At 41.1% G+C, this 22,304-nt stretch overlaps 1 protein-coding gene and 1 pseudogene across 2 annotated transcripts in view; both read right to left on the bottom strand.

Moving 5' to 3' along the window:
* ADAMTS12 (ADAM metallopeptidase with thrombospondin type 1 motif 12) overlaps window positions 1-20,912 on the bottom strand; it is a 366,676-nt gene extending 345,764 nt beyond the window's left edge. The window contains exons 1-2 of one of the 2 annotated variants that reach the window (XM_025389155.1): window positions 20,459-20,912; window positions 9,136-9,497 (exon numbers count right to left, since the gene is read on the bottom strand). In XM_025389155.1, the coding sequence (XP_025244940.1) occupies window positions 9,136-9,497; window positions 20,459-20,585 (489 nt within the window). In that variant the 5' untranslated portion in view covers window positions 20,586-20,912. The remainder of the gene's footprint in view (window positions 1-9,135; window positions 9,498-20,458) is intronic. The other variant, XM_025389156.1, reaches the window with a different exon arrangement.
* LOC112627222 lies at window positions 15,920-16,019 on the bottom strand (annotated as a pseudogene).
* Window positions 20,913-22,304: the final 1,392 nt, after the last annotated feature.

Genomic DNA, 22,304 nt, shown 5'->3' on the forward strand with positions numbered 1-22,304 from the left:
AAACAATAACACCAAAAGCTAATTATCTTGAAAGATCAATAAAATAAGTAAGCCGTGAGTTAGGCTAAGAAAAAAAGAGAAAGAAAACAAATTACCAATATCAGAAATGAAAGATGGGGTATCACTACAGATTCCATGGACATTAAATATTGCCCACTCTCAGGTAGTTCTCTATAGTAATGTGAGAACGAACATTTCTCACATGTTCATTATGTGAGAAATATTATAGAATATTATATTATAGAATAAAGAATAAAGGAATATTATGAACAACTATATGCTCCAATATTTGGCAATCTAGATGAAATGAAACAATTCCTTGAATGACACAATCTTTCAAAACACAGACAAGAAAAAATAGGCAATCTAAATAGGTCTGTATCTATTTTAAAAATTGAATCAATAATTAACAACCCTCCAAAAGTAAAATCATCAGGCCCAGATAGGTTCACTGGTGAACTCTACCAAACATTTAAAGAACAAATTACGTCAATTTTCTGAAATATCTCTCAGAAGACAGAAGCAGAGCGAATTCTTCCTAACTTATTCCATGAGGCCATCAACACCAAAACCAAAGTCATTACAAGAAAAGAAAACTACAGACCAATTTCTCTGATAAACATAGCCGCAAAACCCCTCAAGCAAATTGAATGCAACAATGTATAAGAAGACATTTGTTCTGCTCCCTGTGTCCCCACCACTCCAGCTCCGGCCATGGCTAAAAGGGACCCAGACATATTTCAGGCAGAACACACTATGCAACACAATCAAGCAGGATTTATCCCAGGTATTCAAGGCTAGTCCAACATTCAAAAATTGATTAATGTAATCCATGACACTGACAGGCTAAAGAAAAAACATTACATGATCATACTAATAGATGGAGAAAAAATAGTTAACAAAATCCAACACCCATTTATGATAAAATATCTCAGTAAAATAGGAAAAGAGACAAACTTCTTCAGTTTAAAAAAGAATATCTCTTCATACTTATGAGAAACTAGAAGCTTTCCCACTAAGATAAAGAGTAAGGCAAAGATATCCTCTCTCACCACTCCTTTTTTATATCATATCGAAAGTCCTAGGTAATACAATAAAGCAAGAAAAGGAAATATGAGATACACTAATTGAAAAGGAGTAAATAATACTTTGTTCACAGATGACATGAATGCTGTGTAGATTTAAAAAAAAAAAACAACTCCCAAAACTAACGGGCCATTATAGCACATGATTGTATCCAGCCTTCAAGGACACAAGATTGATAAAGTGAGTTGTTTTACTATATACCAGCAATGAACAAGAAGTATTTAAAATTAAAAACAAAATACCATTTACATTACCATTCTCCAAAAATTAAATACTTAGGTATACATCTAACAAAATATGTACAAGGTCTATATGAGGGAAAATACAAAATTCTGATGAAGGAAATAAAAGAAGAAATAACTAAATGAAGAGATATTCCATACTCATGAATAGGAAGACTCAATATTATCAACATGTTAGTTCCTTCCACCTTAATCTATAGACTCAATGCAATCCCAACCAAAATCTCAGCAATTTACTTTGTGGATATTCACAAAATGATTCTAAAATTTATATGGAGAGGCAAAACACACAGAATAGCCAATACAATATGGAAGGAGAAGTGGAGAACTGACACTATCGGACTTCAAGATTTACATTAAAGGTATAATAATCAAGACCACACGGTATTAGTGAAAGAATAGACAAATAGATAATGAAACAGAATAAAGAGCCCATAAATAGACCAACATAAATATAATCAACTTATCTTTGACAAAGGGGCAAAGGCAATGTAATGAAGAAAAGACAGGCTTTTCAACAAATGGTGCTGAACAAATGAACATTCACATGCAAAAATAATCTAGACACCCTTTGGGAAAACTAACTCAATAAATCTTATATTCTTCAAGAAAATTAATGCAAAATGGATGACAGAGTTAAATGTAGAACACAAAACTATAAAACTCTTAGCGATAATATAGGAGAAAAATCTAGATAACCTTGTTTCCATCAATGACTCTTTAGATACACCACCAAAGGAATTTCCCATAAAAGAAATAATTGATAAGCTGAACTTTATTAAATTTGAAAATGTCTGCTCTGTGAAACACACTATCTAGGGAATGAAAAGACAAGTCATATACTGGGAGAAAATATTTGCAAAATACATCTGATAAATCAACTGCTGTCAAAATATATAAAGAACTCTTAATACTCAACAATAAGGAAATTAACAAACTGATTAAAAACTAGAACAAAGACCTTAACAGGAACCTCACTGAAGAAGATATGCAGATGACAGGCATATAAAATGATATTCCACATCATATGCATTTCCATGGTGAAGAAAATGCAAATAAAAAATGAGATACTACATCTATTGGAATGGTCAAAATCCAGAACACTGACAATATCAAATGCTAGCAAAGATACGGCACAATAGGAACTCTCCTTCATTGCTGGTGAGAATGCAAAATAGTTCAGCCACTTTGGAAGACAATTTGGCTGCTTCTTACGTGACTAAACATACTCTTACCACACAATCCAGCAGTAACACTTCTTGGTATTTACCTAAATGAGTTGAAAACTCTTGTCCACACAGAAATCTGCACAAGGATGTTAATAGCAGCATTATCAATAACTGCCAAAACTTAAAAGCAATGAAGATGTCTTTCAGTAGGTGAATGAATACATAAACTGTACATCCAGATAATAAAGTATTATTCAGCACTAAAAAGAAATGAGCTTTCAAGCCATAAAAAAAACATGAGGGAGCCAGGCGTGGTGGCTCACGCCTGTAATCCCAGCACTTTGGGAGGCCGAAGTGGGCGAATCATGCGGTCAGGAGATTGAGACCATCCTGGCAAACATGGTGAAACCTTGTCTCTACTAAAAATACAAAAATTAGCTGGGCGTTGTGGCGCATGCCTGTAATCCTGGCTACTCGGGAGGCTGAGGCAGGAGAATTGCTTGAACCAGGGAGTCAGAGGTTGCAGTGAGCCGAGATCACGCCACTGCACTCCAGTCTAGTGACAGAGTGAGATATATTACTAAGTGAAAAAGGCCAATCCCAAAAGGCTACATACTGTATGCTTACAACTATATGACATTCTAGAAAATGCAAAAATAAAAAGATCAGTGGTTTCCAGGGGTAGGAGAATGGAGAAATGAACAGGTGGAGCACAGAAAATTTTCAGGGCAGTGAAAATATTCTATATGAGAATATAATGGTGGATATATGTCATTTTAAATTGGTCCAAACCTATAGAATGTACAACACCAAGAGTGAACTCTAATGTAAACAATAAAGTTTTTTAATGTAAACAATAATGATGTGTCGACATATATTCATCAATTGTAACAAATGTACTACTCTGGTGGGGGATGCGATAATGGGAGAAAGCTATGTATATGTGGGAGCAGGGAGATTATGAGATATCTCTTTACCCTCCTCTCAATTTTGGTATAAACCTAATACTGCTATTAAAAAATAAAGACTTTTAAAAAAAATGAATCAATGCAGTCCATCATATTAATAGGCTAAAGAAGAAAAGTCACATGAGCGTATCAACCAATGCAGAAAAAGCATTTGACAAAAAAAGGTCTCAGAAAACTTCCTTGACTTAATAGAAAGCATCTATAAAAACAAAACAAAACAGATACTTAACATAAACAAAATACTTAACAAAAGTCTGAATGCCTTCTCCCTAAGACTGGAGAAAAGGCAAGAGATGTTGCTCTCCCCATTCTTATTTAATATAGTGCTCAAAATTCTGGCCAATGTAATAAAGCAAGAAAAGAAAATTGAAAGCGATATGAAGAGAAAAGAAGAAATAAAACTGCCCCATTGGCAAATGACATTACTGCACACATAGAAAATCCCAAAGAATCTTCTTAAAAAAAACCATCTTAGAGCTAATAAGAGAGTTTAACAAATTCACAGTATACAAAGTAAACTTACAAAAATTAATTATGTGTTTACATACTAGTAATAAGCACATGAATACTAAAATTAAAAATATAAGGACTTAGAAAATGAGACATTTAGGTGTAAATCTAACAAAACACATAAAGAGCTAGGATACTGAAAGCTACACAACACTGATGGAAAAAAATCAAAGAAGATCTAAATAAATCAAGACACATACCATGTTCATGGATCGCAAGACTTGACATAGCAAAGACGTCGATTCTTCCCAACCTAATATATAGATTTAATACAATTCCTATTAAAATCCTAGCAAGATTTTGTAGACAAGATTATTACAAAATTTATATGGAAGGAGAGAGAAACTAGAATTACTAATATAATTTTGAAAAAGTGGACTAAAATGGGAGGAATCAGTCTACCTGATTTCAAGACTAATTATATAGCTACAGTTATGAAGACTGTGTGCTATTGATGGAACAGAACCTAAAACTCAGAAATAGACTCACAAAAATACATCCAGCTAATTTTTTACAAAAGTGCAAAAGCAACTTAATGAAAGAAAAACAGACTTTCAACAAATGGTGCTGGAACAATCAGACATCCATAGGCAAACAACAAAGCAAGAAAGGAAGGAAGAGAGAAAAGAAGGGAGGAGGGGAGGGAGGAGAACCTCTAAGTCTCACACCTCATATAAAAATTAACTCAAAATATATTACAGACTTAAATGTAAAATATAAATATGAGGTGATAGCAGCAGGAGAGGAATGGGTATAGCTATAAAATGATAACATGAGGGATTCTTGTGATGGAAAAGTGTGTCATCTTGACATCAACGTTAAAATCCTGGCTGTGATACTGTACAGTAATGTTGCAAGATGTTGCCATTAGAGGAAACTGGGTAGAGGATATATACCAATACCTCTTTGAATTAGTTCTTACAACTGTTAGGAATCTACATCTATTTCAAAACAAAAAGTTTAGCATAAAAATACTAAGAAATACCTCTCAAAAGTTTAACCCATATATGAGTTTAAAACAAGAAAGGAAATCTCAATGTACCCAAAGAGAAAGGCAAACTTAAGGACAGAGAGTACATGGAAGTTAAAGCTGGATGGCCCTTGAGAGATCCATGACCAGCTATTCAGAGTAAGAATTAGAATTTAATTTCCCAGCAGGGGCTGGAATGAGAGTTTTTGATAGAGCCAAGAACTGTATTTGCTTTAATAAAGCCTGAGCTAAGAAATGTTATGAACAGGAATTAAATAACGTGCTGTAAACAGAAATTAAAATTATTAGTTTAACGATCCAGGTACACAGTCCAGAGGGTAAGTGCTTGGCAGAATTAGAATGCCCCATGAAAAATCAGAACCCCAATCCTGCCTTATGCACAAGGGTAGATATTTTGCACTATCCTTCCAGTGCAGACATCTGAACTGAAACACTAACAACAAATTCACTTGGAACCAATCCTGTAGTGCCCCTGGCAACAGCAAAACCAAAATGACCCCCACTGTGATACTCACTCCTGAGGATAAATTCAGAGTCTAGCTGATTAAAGAACACAGTTCCTCCATCAAAAAGCTAAGAATGGAACAAATCAACTAAACTGTCAAAACAAACAAATTCCACAATGTCAACGTTGTGAAAGTGTTGATGGGGGAAGGGTAGTGAAAATGGTGGAGATGACAGAGGAGAGCTGCTGAGCTGAGACATGGGCTGACTCAGTCTGGGTGCAGCCTCAAAGAGGACAAGGGCTGGAGACATGCTAGAGTACATTAAATGGAGGACGGAGGTTGTCCCACAACTTCCCATAGGTAGCTTTTCTAGGGTCCTCAGAATGAAATCATCTTGAGTCTGCTCCAGAGGAGACTAAATGAGCCTCAAATCGTAGACAACTCCAAGAGAACACAGCCTCCAACATCTCATTCAGATGACCACATCTGAAACAAAGAAAGCCAGGTTTGCACCTCAGGAATGACAAGCAGATGCCCTGGTCCACATGAAAGTGTTTCCTTCCTAAGAAGGACTTCCCAAATGCTACTTCTGCCCCTAGAAGTGGAGAAGGGCTTATAGCCAGCAGATCCTAGGCCTGCCATCCTGTGAATTTGAATGTAGGGCCATACTTGGGTGAGAGAACAACTACACTGGATGTCACACCCTAGACACATGATCAGAAGTCAGATACAAGTCCAACCACTATTCTTTTGACTAGGACCACTCTAGGTGGATACTGGCAAATTTGGCACACAAGCAAATGAACTTGAATCCAGTGAAGTAGTGCACACACCGAAAGGAAAGAAACTCATTTGGCTTTGGGTTTTGTAACCATCCATTTTTTTTTTTTTTTGTAACCATCCATTAAACATCTAATTATGTGTAAAAGGTTCCAAAATAATCCTCCGAGTAGAATGTTTCTTCTGGGAAAATCGTTCACTGATCTGGATGTGAAAGTTTCCCATCATCTTAACTAACACTTTGTGCTTTTGAACTTCATATGAATCTGAAATCTGAATCTGAAAATGCCTACATGGTAGTACTCCTGCTCCTTGGGGACATGTGAAATTGAAAGGGTCCTAGTATTCCATTCCCAAGTCTGGGATAATGCTAAACAATATGCAATTTCCTTTAGAAAGCACAAGATGAAAGTGGGGAGCAATTTACAGCAGTGGTTTCACCCCTGGCTGCTCATTAGAATCACCTGGCGAGATCTGGTACTTCAGAGTAATATTGGCCAATACCACCCATTAACACCCGCTTATGCTAATCCAGTGGTTGGCAACACTGACTGCACTTTAGAATCTACTGAGGAGCTTTAAAAAATGCTGATGCCTGGACTCTTCCCTCAGACCAATTAAATCAAAACATCTAGGCTGTGGGGTTGGGGCATGGGTCCATTTTTAAAGCTAGACAGCTAGTCTTAATGTTGAGCCAGGGTTAAGAATGACTACTCTAGTCCAGGGCTTCTCAAACTTCAGTGGGCATCAGAATCTCCTGGAGAGCTAATTAAAACAAAGGTTTCAGACAGGCAAATCTATAGATTAGCCGTTCCCTAGGACTGGAGGAATGTGGGAATGGGGAAGTGACTGCTGAGGGATATAGGTTTCTTTGTGGGCTAACAAAAATATGCTAAAATTTATGGTGATGGTTGCACAACTCTAAATACATTTAAAGCCACTGAGCTGTAAACTTTAAGTGGGTTAACTGTATGTATGTGAATTATATCTCAATCAAGCAGCTAAACACACACACAGAGATTTTTGTCCATTCCCCAGCGATTCTAACACACTAGGTCTGAAGTGAAGCCCATGGGTTCGTCTTTGTAATGAGCTCCCATTCAATGTGATGTTGATTCTGCAGGTCCACAGACCATACTGCTCCATCCCACGGAAACATGCTCATGTTTAAGGAGCATGATAATGTTTCATCATCAGGGGCTCTTTCTTCAGTTCTGGCCATAGAGGATTGAGTGCCATGATGCTTCCAGGGTTGTCTCACGGGAATGAGAGCCAGGATTGCAAAGGGGAGATGTGATGTGAGTCCAGAGCAAGCCTAGAGGATGACAGCCATGGAACTGGGAAATGTGCTGCAGCTCAACGAAGCCCCTGATGAGGCCCAGAGAGAAGAGGAAAAGAAAAATAGAAAACCATTAACCATTTTTGATTTTGTGCTATGATCTAATTAGGGGGAAATGATAAATACCTAATATGAAAATCCAAATTTACAGAAAGAGGCAAAGCAAGACTTTCCATCTATTGTACAAAGCAATTCATCCCCAGAGGTCCTCTGGAAAACTTAAACCACTGGATAATGTTTTACTGAATTTTCTCACAGTATTCTGGCAAAGTCAAACACTAGAAACACAAGATAAATGCAGCCCTAAATTACAAAGTACAGAAATTCTTAGCAAAACGGTAGTAACAATGGGAGGATTTGGAACAAGTGCCTTTTGCAGGAATGCCAATGCCACTAGAAGTTTTGCTTAGCAAACCAACCCTGGCACAGGGGCCAAAGCCGAAAACATGGACTCCTCCAAAACCACCTTCAGGACTCTGGGATTCCTTCCCCTGCAATCACTCACTCCCTAAACACATACCTCAAAAAATCTCAACAGAATTCCTGAGCGTTGTTTGCCCTGCAGTTGCTGGTGGGGCTGTCACTATTGGTTGCATTTTGAGATACAGTATGTAACGGTAGAAAGACTGAACCCAAGGTAACTTGCACAGTGAATTTATTCAATATCTCCAAGCTGCCTCATCTGCTAAAACGAGGCAAAGAGGACAATGAACATAAATCACATAGTAAACCACACACTCCAGTGCTTGGCATATTCAAATAATATAACAGCAGCAGCCAATATTCATTGAGTGTTTATTATTTATTAAACACTCCACAATACTCTATTAAAAGTGTTGGCAAACTTTTTCTGAAAGACCAGACAGCAAATATTGTGCAGTTCCTCAGCCATACAGTAACTACCCCAACTACTCAGCTCTGTTGTTGCAGTTCAAAAACAGCCCTAGACAATCTGTAAACACACAGCATATCTGCCTTTCAATAAAACTTTATTTATAGAAACAAGAGGCAGGCCAGATTTGGCCTATGGTCCATAGCTTGCCAAACCTTGCTCCATGATGCAGATACTACTATTATCTCCATTTTACAGATGAGAAAACAGAGGCACAAAGGGATCAATTGACTGCCTGAGGTTCCCTCATGAAGTCTGATTATGAAGCACACAGAGTCAACTATTACATCACAGCAGCTGCTATCACCATCATTATTTATAACATTCTCACTCAGTCCAAATTTAAGTTCTGTTCATTCAAAATATGCTGTCCAGCCAGTCAGTCAACAATACCTTCAGAGCTGCCTCAGAGGCTGAAGACCAAACTCAAATCCTCCCTCTTCTTCCCTCTCCAACCCCGCCCTGATGTTCCTGGTTGGAGTTCTGTCTGCCTCCTCTGAACCCTCAGTGCCCTTACTCTTTGTACCTCTCAATTCAATCTCTTTTATTTATTAAACACTTTCTCGCCAACCCCTTTGGAGGCCAGGATCATCACATGACAGGGGCTCAACTCCCATACGTCAGTGCATCTGTGAACCTGTTGGTAGTAGGTCTACTGGTTGAGACTCTAGGGGCCGGGGCAGAGGAAGGAGATGCCAGAGCTCGCACTCACCAGTCCGTGGCAGGCACTGAGGGCTGCCGTCCCAACTCTGGTGCCCTGCTGCAGAACCGTGCCACTGAGATGGCAGAGCGGGGCAGAGGTAGCCATCATCTTAACTCGGGAGAGGTTCCCATATCTCTTCTCCATGATGTAGCTATTGGAAAGAAATCCTCGATTGACCGTCAAGTTAAAAAACAGGTCCTTCTCCTCGTGAGAAATTCTGTAGTACACCCAGTCCTCTGAGCCATCCAAATCTCTCCTCCTCCTGCTGCTCGTGATGGGATAGTGCAAGCCATATGACAAAAAATGCCCACTGGCATCTACTCGGACTGGACCCACCACGTGGTATTCTGGCAGACCCTTGACAAAATGCTCTGAAAGAAAAAGAGAAATGGAAGAACAGTGAGAGACACTGGTAGTAAGGCAAAGCCACTTTTGTTTGGAACTTGGATGCTAGCTTTCTTCTTTTTTTCTTTTTTTTCTTTTTCTTTTTGAAATGAAGTTTCACTCTTGTTGCCTAGGCTGGAGTGCAATGGCATGATCTGGGCTCATCACAACCTCCTCCTCATGGGTTCAAGCGATTCTCCTGCCTCAGCCTCCCGAGTAGCTGGGATTACAGGCATGCGCCACAATGCCTGGCTAATTTTGTATCTTTTTTAGTAGAGACGGGGTTTCTCCATGTTGGTCAGGCTGGTCTCGAACTCCCAACCTCGGGTGATCCACCTGCCTCGCCCTTCCCAAGTGCTGGGATTACAGGTGTGAGCCACCATGCCCGGCCGCTAGCTTTTTAATTATACAATCCCATTGTTGAATTGAAGTTTAGAGATCCTTTCCATCATACAAATACTGTTAACATTAAATTCCCGGAACAACTTAAATTTACCTGGTGCCTCCTCCTCAGTGACATGATATCAGGTGTTTTACCAGAGACAAATTAAGATGGGAATTAATCTGCGATGGGCACTGTTAGAAAAGGGGCAAGGTCTGCATGAGGAACAGGAATCTTTCAAGTCTAGAGTTCAGTAAGACAAATCACAGAGCTTCACTGTGGATTATAAGTTGCTTCAATACATCAAGAACTTCCTGTTAAAGTCAGATTAGAGGGAAAAAAACAAAATCATGGCGAACTTATCATATGCATGCTGATCAACCTCACATCAATTACAGCATAAGAGTATTCCATAATGTAGCAAAGAGTGCATAAAAGAAGCTGGGTTTAAAAAAAATGTTTACCAAATGCATATGATAAGGGGATATATCAGGATCCGAGGCATTGGCTCAAAACATAAAAACTGCCACTTTAAAAATGCAAGACTGGAACACTTGATCCTTCCCCACATGAGAACACATACACATTTTGACCTACTCAAATTTGCCTCCCTACCACTACCTCCTTATGTTGATGTTTGAGAATAACAAAGGATCTACCTAGCAGAGAATTTATCATCACTCTGGATTACAGACTTTTTTTTTGTTTGTTTGGTTTTGTTTTGCTTTGTATTGTTTTCTGAGATGGAGTTTTGTACTTGTTGCCCAGGCTGGAGTGCAATGGCATGATCTCGGCTCACCGCAACCTCCGCCTCCCAGGTTCAGGCAATTCTCCTACCTCAGCCTCCTAAGTAGCCGGGATTACAGGCATGCGCCACCACACCCGGCTAATTTTGTATTTTTCATAGAGATGGGGCCATGTTGACCAGGCTGGTCTTGAACTCCTGACCTCAGGTGATCCACCCACCTCGGCCTTCCAAAACCATTAACCATTTAGTAAGATAAACTAATACGTTGCTTAAAAAAAAACCAAACAAACAAACAAAAAAAAACTTCTACTTGTCACTTCTCAGTTGTAGTTTTGCACTTTGTAACTTGCTTTACTTTGCTCATGTAACTTCTCCAACTAGAATGTCTTTTGCATTCTATCAAAATCCTGTTTAAGCATTCAAGTCTCAACTTAAATCCTTCCTCTTTTTTCTCCTAATGTCCCTGGCAAAACTTCTCTCGCCTTTCCCTGAACCCTCATGCCCTTACTCTCTGTACCTCCCAGAATGACTTTATTTTATATTGCCTTTTATTATACAATTTATCCCCAAATCTGCCAGAATCTTACACATCACAGGTGCTCAGTTCTTATGTGTTGATGTATCAGTAAACACTATCGTAGCTAGTTAATTAAAATAACTGGACTTGATGGGTTACAATTATAAAAGAGCTGTTTTTTTTGTTTGTTTGTTTTTTGTTTTTTTTCCCAGGCAACTACCTCTAAACCCTTTGTGGAATCATTCTTCTCTGCCTTGGATTAAATATGGGGCAGAACACAGAGTTTTCACTCTCAGGCACTAACAAATGGTCTCCATTTTTAGGCATAAAAAGCCCGGACCCATTATTTCCGACTGCAGCAGCTAGGCACAACAGACCACACGGCAACATGGGCAGATCTTCACAGCAATGCTCCATGAAAAACAAGAAATAGAACAAGCTAATGCAGAGCTATTTACATTCATGGAAAATACACACACACGAAAACAATAATACAAAGTTTTCCAGAACACATTGGAACAAGAAATACATATGGAACCCATTAAAATGGTTTTCCATGGGGAAGAATTGGAGTAGGGAGTGGGAACAGAAATGCATAAATATACATAACAAAAAAAGCTTTTTTGCAAAATTCATGATACTAGTGTGCCATGAACTGAAGTGTGTAAGTGACTCAGTCCTCTCTCTTGCCCATTCACTCCCTAAGAAACGTCTGCTCCAATCTAGTACTGGAGGACCTTCCAAAGAGAAACTGTGGGTGGGTGAGGCGGATGCAGTCAGCTCCTGTAGTATTTCCCTCCGGCTGCTCTTCTCCTCTGCTACTCACAGTGATGCTTCTGGCTCCTTCAGGGCTCGAACAGGGAAGGGAGTTAGGGGCAGAAAATATCTTATTCAGTTGGGTATATAGCAATGGTATCATCTAGCAATGGTGCCCTGTATGTAGCCAGTGTCCACATGCTGACTGGCGCCTTCTATTAAGAGACGCTCTGTGACCACTGGGAAACCTCTGCTCCCTTCAGGTCCCTCAGTGTGGATAATTCCTCCTCCAACTGGCCACCCACTGCCTCCCTATCTTCTACCCCTTTACTGAAACCACATCACCCCTACAGGGCATCCTCTTTGGCATCTTTTCAAGATGATCCACATCTTGTTGCCTTTCATGAGGTCCAAATCTGGCTCCCAAGAAGCAACCACGATCCCTGACATCCCCTTCACCCCCACCCCACGCCATGAAAATCAGGCCATTCCTGACCGTGTTCTTGGTCAGCTGTGTCACCAAATGTCATTCCAGGCAGTCTTTTGCCTATCCATATTTTAAGGCTAAAATGCTAGTGGCCATGCTCCCCAAGCCCATAGCAAACCCTCAGGATCTCTAGCTGTCCCTTCTCTTGCCTTGAGTTGGGGCACAGTAGGGGGAATGAATGCCCTAGCATTCTCATCTCTCCTGAAGGAATTCTCTCTCTGAAATCTCTCCACTGGCCTTTAAGCCTCTCCTCACGCTCATACTAGGAGAGTGAAGAAATTAGAATCACACCATCCCCCTGCAAGGCCCACACACATGGTCTGAAATTTCTCTTTAAGTATGTGTAGAAAATTAATCTTTTTTTTTCTTCTCAGACTTAAGGTCTTGGCAGAAACTGAGACAAAAGAAAGAGTCCCATTTGAATACCCTGTTACACACGCAAGTCTCTGCATCTCTATCAAAACAGAAAATAAGCATCTTTTCTAGCAGATCATTTTTTCAAAAAGCCAGATTGACTGATTTAAGGGGAGCACGAATGAAAAGCAACCACATTTTAAAAAATGAATTCTGATTAAAATGTTATACTCTTCCAAGTCAAATGAGCTATAACCTATTGAAAAACTCTGAAAAGAATTGAAAATATCTTATTTGCTATACTTAGAAAACAACTATAATAAAATTTAGGTTGTCATGAAACAAACCAACAAGTGTGATTCTAAATCAATCTTACATTATTAAAAATTACTCTAAATTTTTATGTAAGTTGATATATCAAAATAATTGTGGCAATTTTACAGAAATATGGAAACAATAGGATATAATAAAGGGGCAATGAATGTATAACTGCATCTCTACTATAATTGCAACTGTGAGACATATTAATATATATGCCTATGAATAAAGCGTTTGAAATAATGGGTAAGAGTGAACATTTTTATGATGATGAGATTTGGGGTGTGGTTTTTCCTTTTAAAATTTGTAGTTCCTGTGTTGCTTTTCCCAGTTAAAAATAAATAGGTGAGAAGGATTGAATGGGGCAATGCTATGCTGGCTTATGAGAGAACCATATAGAATATCCAGTAGACAAGATAAGTGAGGCATGCCTGTGCCCCATGACACAAGGCTGTCTGACACTGGTCACTCCCGATGCCTTGCTGATGGTACCCACTGCAGCTGGCTGCATCCTGAGGGAAGAATTCACCTTGGAAGAGGCATCCCTTGACTGAGACTGCCGGAGATGGGGACGGGGCAGCTAGAGTAGAGCTCGAGGTCTTCTCAGGCAATAGGAAAGCAAAATGAGTTTGGAGCGACAGATCCACAGGAGTGTTAGCAGGAGACAAGGGTGTGAGAAAAAGCAGGCCAGCGTAGAGGCAGGCTTAAATGGCAGGCTTGGTATTCTGCCATCAAGGCCATCCAGCAGAGAGAAGCAATAATCCCAGATCTGAGTTAGAAGAATTGCAATGGGAAGAGTGTGGAGGAAGCAAACTTAATCTAGGAGTTATCTCAATTTATCCAGAAAACAACATTTTTTCTCATAAATTTTCTGACTTAAAATATTCTTTATAGAAACTGCCTCTGAAGACACATCTCACAGATTTAAATATGATTTTTGAAAGTGTAAAATGAAAGACGAAAGTTTGCCTATGCCCTAGCACCTATTGCCCAATAAATAAAAGAGCAAACACATTTATAAATTTTGACCCAGTTGCTTTTGATCGAACAAGTTTTTAAGAGAGCAAATCTAAGTTGGCTATAGAATAATATGATAATAATTACAGTGTTTCATAAGCGCTTGCTGTGAGCCAGGTACCATAAGTCTTTCCTCATTCAATACTCACAACAACCCTGTGATAGAGATTCAGTTGTTATCCCCATTTCATAAATAAGGAAACTGAGTGTAGGAAGTCACTGTGCCACATTATATAACATTCCTTGGATTGAAACGCTGTGCCTTCTATTTCAAAACCATGCTCTAGCCACCACACTTCATTAGTAAGTAAAGAAAAGCAGCTGCTCTTGGCAGAGAGCATAGCAGGGTTAGAGGTAATAACACTGCTCCTAGGGACAGTGATCTGACCAGACAAGAAGCGCTTCACTTCTTTACACCTCAATTTTCTTAGCCATCAATGGACATAGTAATTGCCTCTTTGTCGGGCAAAGCGATGGGGGATAACATCGGTTTTCCCTCCTGATCTGATTGCATAGGAGGCAGCTAAACCATGGCAGCCCATAGGTGTGGATGGAAATCGGGGGTCACTTACAAAGTGTGGTTTGTGTTGGTGATCCAAGCTCAGCTACCTCAACTATATAATGGGCATAATAATAATAGCATCTACCTCCTAGGCTGGGAGTGAGGCTCCAATGCATTAATATATTTAAAACATTTAAAATTGTGCTTGACAAATAACATTCATTAGACACTAGCACTGTTGGTTTCAAAGGTAGAAACTTGGCTACCAGGGATCACTGTGGACATAGACATGTGTAACCTCCAAGCAGAGATTGGAGAGAAGCCCACACTCACCTTAGCCTCCTTCTCCATAGGCTAAGATTAGTTTTGCAGATTTGTTAGCTATAATCTTGGCCAATGAAAGCAGAACTCAGAGGAGATATGATAGCGATGGAGAAATAGGTGTCAAGAAATAATAATAGCTCCTAATTTTTATCATTTCTGTGGTCAAGTACTACATTAAGAGTATGCCAGCTTGGTCTTATCTAATCCTCACAATTCTGTGGGTAAGCATTAATTGTATCCCTCATCTGGGGCTCTACTTCCATCTCTGTAAAGTGACAACAATGAGGGATGAGGATTTGTTCCTGGGCAATCTGATCCCAGAGCACACACTCCTAAGCTCTGCCCTTACTGCGTGCATCACCAGGGTCTGTTACCCAGCACAGATGTCAAGGCGGGTGATCAATAAGGTGTGGGGTTGGGAGGGCCAGAGGCTGAGATACACGAAAATTACATCACAATCTATACAAGGGTGTGTAGAAATACATTATAAGCTCCTAAAACTTTGATTTGCCTTGTTTAAAATTATATTGGAAGCCTCAGTCCACAAGTTTCAATGGTACTTCATGAGAAGCTCTTGAGTAAAGGCTGTTGGCACAAGCGCTTTTTAAAATACAAAACAAGGCATCTTTTACCCTCAGCTTAGAAAGGACAGAGGTAAGAGTATTTACTAGCTTTGTACAGTTTAGGCTAAATCTATATTATTATTATTATTTTTTTCAGACAGAGTCCTGATCTGTTGCCCAGGCTGGCATGATCTCGGCAGCCCACTATATCCTCTGCCTCCAGGGTTAAACAGATTTTTCTGCCTCAGCCTCCCAAGTAGTTGGGACTACAGGCGTACACCGCCACACCTGGCTGATTTTTGTATTTTTAGTAGAGACAGGGTTTCGTTGTGTTGACCAGGCTGGTCTCGAACTTCCGACCTCAGGTGATGCACCCGCCTTGGCCTCCCAAAGTGCTGGGATTAGAGGCATGAGCCACCGTGTCCGGCCTATTCTTTTTTGTTTTTAATGGAACGCTTCACAGATTTGCATGTCATCCTTGAGCGGCGGCCACACTAATCTCTGTATCGGTCCAATGTTAGTATATGTGCTTCCAAAGCAAGCATTACCTGTACTTATTCTTTATATTTATTTCTGTCTTAGAAAGAATTGAATATCTAAGACCCCTTTCTAAAAAAAGATTATGAAATTCCTATAGTAAAGGTTTTTTTCATAATTATCTTCCATGTAAGATAACTGTAACCTTGCAACGCGATTTTTATTATAGAAATTTACACATGTTGGAATGTTGTGAAGAACTGTGTTGGTCTCCTCAAAATTGTAAAGTATGCCACAGAAGGTTGGATTTGCTCATCAACTCTATGATAACTAATGTGCTAACTATATAGATTATTATAATCAACACAATATATCAAATCTGTGAACTCTCTTCTTACATTAAGAAAACAGCTGAAATCCTTTCCTCCTTGCAGAATTTTTAAAAAATAGAATACATAAATAATTAAAACTCCTATCTGAAAACACTGCAACATTCCCTCTGTTTCTTGCACAAGCCTAAAGCTCATCTCTAATATAGAATAAAGTGCCTGTCCTATTGATTTCACAGAGATGTCAGGAGCAAAAGAGGTCATGGAACAGACTGGCATTTTGTAAACAGCATAGGGATAAACAACCCAAAGGGGATATGATTGGCTGTAGAAGAGAGGCAGTATGTTGTGTGCGAGATTAATATTTCCTGTTGTTCTGATACTTGGTTGTGAACCAAGAAATCCTGTGTAAGTCACAGCACATTCCTATATCATAACTGAGCAATGTGGAAAGAATACTGGGCAGTTAGTCAAATAGCCTGTTTCTATGTTTCTAGTCCCAGAAAGGACTGGATTTATCTCCATACTCCTTCCAACGACTAAAATCTTGATTTAGCCCAACTCTGAGAACTAGAAGGAACCTAAAAGGTTATGTAGTGTCTGAATCTGGAGACTCAGTCTCCAACCATGGAACCCTGTGCAATTCCCTTTACCCTCCTCGTGAAGGGGCATTCATTAGGTGCTCAATCATATAGGCTGACTAACTGATGCCCTAGACCTCCCATTCCTTATCCGTAAAAGTAAAAAGGGGGCCAGGCATGGTGGCTCATTCCTGTAATTGCAGCATTTGGGGACGCTAAAGTGGGAGGATTGCTTAAGGCCAGGAGTTCAAGATCAGTCTGGACAACATAGCTAGACCTCATCTCCATAACAAAATAAATTAAATAGTTCAAAAATAAGAATGGGTGAGATGATCTCTGAAGTAATTTGTAAGTTTAAATGTTCAGGATTTGAGTGCATTCAAAAATGCTATCAAAGTAGAAATGGAAGTCTAAGGAAATTGGTTATTTGTGAGACTGTAGGTAGGTCATTTGGAGGGAAAACCCAGGCCATCCTAATCCCAGATAGCCTTAGAATTTCATTCTCTACTGCTTTGCCCTCATCCATCCCTTCCTCCCTCTTTCTGATTCTCCTTCTTAATTCTAAGTATAAGTCTGCTTAGAAATTTCTCCTCTGAGATATGAACAGAAAATTCTCAAAAGAAGACATTTATGCAGCCAACAGACACATGAAAAAATACTCATCATCACTAGCCATCAGAGAAATGCAAATCAAAACCACAATGAGATACCATCTCACACCAGTTAGAATGGTGATCATTAAAAAGTCAGGAAACAACAGGTGCTGGAGAGGATGTGGAGAAATAGGAACACTTTTACACTGTTGGTGGGACTGTAAACTAGTTCAACCATTGTGGAAGAAAGTGTGGCGATTCCTCAAGGATCTAGAACTAGAAATACCATTTGACCCAGCCATCCCATTACTGGGTATATACCCAAAGGATTATTAATCATGCTGCTATAAAGAAACATGCACACATATGTTTACTGCAGCACTATTCACAATAGCAAAGACTTGGAACCAACCCAAATGTCCATCAATGACAGACTGGATTAAGAAAATGTGGCACATATACACCATGGAATACTGTGCAGCCATAAAAAGGATGAGTTCATGTCCTTTGTAGGGACATGGATGCAGCTGGAAACCACCATTCTCAGCAAACTATTGAAAGAACAGAAAACCAAACACCACATGTTCTCACTCATAGGTGGGAATTGAACAATGAGAATACTTGGACACAGGAAGGGGAACATCACACACCGGGGCCTGTTGTGGGGTGGGGGGAGTGGGGAGGGATAGCATTAGGAGATATATCTAATGTAAATGACGAGTTAATGGGTGCAGCACACCAACATGGCACATGCATACATATGTTACAAACCTGCACATTGTGCACATGTACCCTAGAACTTAAAGTATAATAAAAAAGAAAAAAAAAAAAAATTCTCCTTTGCATCAAATGTGGATTATTTGTAAATCCACTAGGGAATTGATAGTGGTTGGTGAAATGCTTTTAAAAACTGAAATTATTGGCTGGGTGCAGTAGCTCACACCTGTAACCCCAGCACTTTAAGCGGCCAAGGTGGGCAGATCACCTGAGGTCAGGAGTTGGAGACAGCCTGGCCAACATGGTGAAACCTCGTCTGTACTAAAAATACAAAAATTAGCCGGGCATGGTGACACACATCCATAATCCCAGCTACTCAGGAGGCTGAGACAGAAGAATCACTTGAACCTGGGAGGCAGATGCTGCAGTGAGCTGAGATCGCACCACCACACTCCAGCCTGAGAGACAAAGTGAGACTCGGTCTCAAAAAAAAAAAAAAAAAAAAAAAAAACTGAAATTATTTTTAAACCTAAATAAATATATATCACCAATAAGCTTGGAGCACGTTATAGGTTTTTTTGAACAGTGGATACTCTCAGCACATAGCTCTAGATAGAGGTGACTAGGGAAAATAATCATATCTCACTTTTCAGAGAGGAAAAACCATGGCCCATGGCCCAGTGGTGTCTGCTTCACACCAAGCTGAATTCCCTTACAATGAACATGTGGAGCAAGCAGAGCTGAAAACCAACCCAGGAGAATGTGTGTCTTTGAACGAAATCATCTCCAAATGCCCTGGGAAGTGCTTGCAGGCTTTGTTTGTGCTGCCCCAGAAGGGAGACCTTTCACAAAGGAACTGTTTTTCAAAGAACAACAAGGCCTGCTATTTTAAACTTGGGGGTGGGAGATTGTATCTGGACCGTTTACACAAGTGAGTGCTGGCTGACTGACATCTAACCCCAGTGTTTGCTGGCTCCAGCTTTCCAAGTAAAGCAAAGAGAGGGACTTGCTTCTCATACGTCTTGAAGCCACAGCAGATGAGTTGTCCAGCAATATTTGAATTTTACCACATGGGCAGAAAACCCTGCTTAGAAATCCTAAACAAGGACAGGCTGGTGATATTTATCAACCAAGTGACCTTGGGAATTAAAGGGATGCCAGAAAACTATGCAGGACACTTCCCGAAGCTTCAGCATAGTCAGCAAACACAGGACTTAGTGCATGCTAACCCAGTGCTCTGTGTGCACGTGCATGCGTGTGTGTGCATATGCGTGTGTGTGTGTGTATCCCTATTATTGCTACAGGACAGTGTTGCATGATTCTAAGAGTCAGACTACCTGGGCTCAAAACCCTGCTCTACATTAGCTGGCCTCATAAGCTCTCCAAGCTGCAGGATCCTCATCTGTACAGCAGGGACAGCAACACTGGTACCTGCACACTGGTACCATCCCTGGTGGGATGGGCTGACACAGAGTGCCATGTGGGCCATTGCTGCTGCTAGGACTGTCTACCCCCAGAGGTACAATGATCCCCCCACCAAACACGAAGGTGCCTCTGACCCTTCCAAGTCCAATAAACTGCTGAGTGTTAGGCTTAAAAGACTAAAAACAACAACAAATTGTCCATCAGAACGCTTCCAGTGCTTTCTACAATAACATGAGTTCAGAAATTCAGAAAGAGAAGCTGCCAGCTGTGGTCAGTGAGACAGGACAGGAAAAAGTGAGCCCTTACGGAGGTATAGTTCCCCCAAAAGGACTATTCTTTTAAAAACACAACCCTAAATCTTTCCAGGAAACCAAAACACAGCCAAGCCTGCTCAGTAGGGGGGAAGAATCACATTTCCCCTTTCCTGACCAGAAGTTTAAAACTAACTAGAAACACTGCAATGACTGCCAGTAGCCAGTTGGCACTTAAAAAAAATGATAATTTTCCATGTTTAGAGTCTGAAAAATAGGGGATCGAAACAGTACAGCATTTAAAGAGGAGACAAAAGAGAAAAAGTTACCAGTTCCCTCTTGGGTCTTTCAAAGACTGCAGTGTCATCCCTGTAAAAGAGAGAGCAAGGTACTCACCTTTCTATAAGAATGAACGACTCATCACCTTAAGCACTGAATTCTGAGAAAGCCTAGGTTCCTGAGCTCCCAGCCCAGGTTTCCTTACAATGCAGCCAAATGGCTTCGCAGAGTTCAGTTCTGCTGGGTGGGGGAAGGGAAAAAGGAGCAACAAAGTTCCTGCATGTCTTACCACCACTGTTTTAAAAAGAAATAAAGAAGAGTCACTAACCTTGCCTCCTGTCCGGGAAGCGAACCGGGCCTGGCTGAGGCTGTCTCCCATAGCAAAGCGCCCCAAAGTTAAGGAGCTGGGCCACCACGGAAAGGTTTGCAAGCCAGCTCCTCTGGGCACATGGCATGATTCAGTTGTTGGGGAGAAGAAAAGTCAGAAAAGTTTTAGCCCTCAGCTCCAGAAATCAAGTGCTCGCCTGTGGCCCAGCAGGAAGATGCAGGGGTGCATGGTCCGGGCGCGAGAAGGCAGCGACTGCAAAGCTGCCCGCGATCTCCCTGTGCTTTTTTAAGCAGAAAGGGGCTAGACACCTTTTTCCCCTCCCTCCTGAAAGGGGAGTGATTCAGCTGACAGTGTCCGCTTTCGGTGGAGTGTGGAATGGTCCGGAGCGGGAGGGCGCAGTCCACCCGGGTCCCCACCCCTCCGCCTCCTGCATGCCCCTCGGCCTCGCAGCCCGCTTGGTGCATCTTCCTCCGGGACTCCCACCCCCGCGCTCCTCCGGCCCCGCCCCGAGCGCCGGGCCCAGCTGGCCGAGCCGGCCAAATAGGGGAGACCCGGGAGAGCCGCCCTGGGCTGTAGTCTAGGAAGCTGCAAGCGAGAGGCCCCCAAGCCACCCCCACCAGCGTGCTTAAAAATACGCTCAAAATGATGAGAACAGAGTTGGGGCAGAGCGGGACCCCACTCCCTCCATCCTTCCGCGCTCAGCGCTGCCCCCTCCCATACTGTTCTCCTCCAAGTTCCTGAACTTTTCCCAACATCTCTCTATCAAGACTCCTCACCCACTCGGACCGCTCTGGGATTCTCTTCCACTGGAAAACCAATAGGCGATTTTTCTCTTTGCCAAGTCACACAAAGGGAAATGGGCTGCGCTAATCTGCTAATGTGACCTCAGGCAAGACCCTCATCTGTTCCACCAGGTGGCTGCAGCAAATGCCTGTGGGCCCCTCTGAGTCTGCCGGTCTCTATGTGGCTTTTCGGCTTTCAGAACCCCATCTTTCCTAGCCCACCTCCATTCACCAAAAGGAAACCAGGAGAGTGGAGGAAGTAAGTCAGCCCAGAAAGGTGTTAAGGTATCTCCCCAGTTTCCCTGAACTGGCTACCCTGGAGGGGGGCGTCCATTCATTCAGAGGCTCAAGCTTTTACATCGGTGAGAGAATGCCACAATCCAGGACGCTTGCCAGGCATCTTGAGAATTTACTGGGCTAATCCAGCCAAGATTTTTCACCTCTGAGCTGAAGCAGCCCTCCTTACTCCATTCAGGAAGAATTCGGCCCCAATATTGAGTTTTCCCTGACTGCCAGCCAACCACATGTGTTAATGAAGAGGTCTGGGATACCAACCTACTCAACCTTACACAGGGACAGAGCCGCCAAAGCAAACTCAGTGGCCCGAAAGGAAAGTGGTCCTCTCAGATCTGGAACACATGGGCACCAAGACTTTTAGAGGTATATCCTAGTTTCCTATTGATGCTGTTACAAGTTACCATACATTCAGTGGCTTGAAACAACTCAAATTTCTTATGTGACAGTTCTGGAAATCAGATATCTGAAACTGGTCTCACTGGGCTAAAAAAAAAAAAAAAAAAAAAAAAAAAAAAAAAAAAAAAAATCAAGGAGTTAGCACAGCTGCATTCATTTCTGAAGACTCTAGGGGAGAATCTGTTGTCTTGCCTTTTCCAACTTCTAGAGGCTGCCTGAATTCCTCAGCTCATGGCCCTCTTCCCCCATCAAAGCTAGCAATGGCCCTTTGAGTCTTTCTCACATCACATCACTCTTCTTCCTCCCTTTTCCACTTATAAGGACCCTTGCTATTACATTAGACGTATCCTGGTTATCCAGGATACTCTCCT

Source organism: Theropithecus gelada, chromosome 6 (genome assembly GCF_003255815.1).
Source record: "Theropithecus gelada isolate Dixy chromosome 6, Tgel_1.0, whole genome shotgun sequence".
Classification (NCBI taxonomy): Eukaryota; Metazoa; Chordata; class Mammalia; order Primates; family Cercopithecidae; genus Theropithecus; species Theropithecus gelada.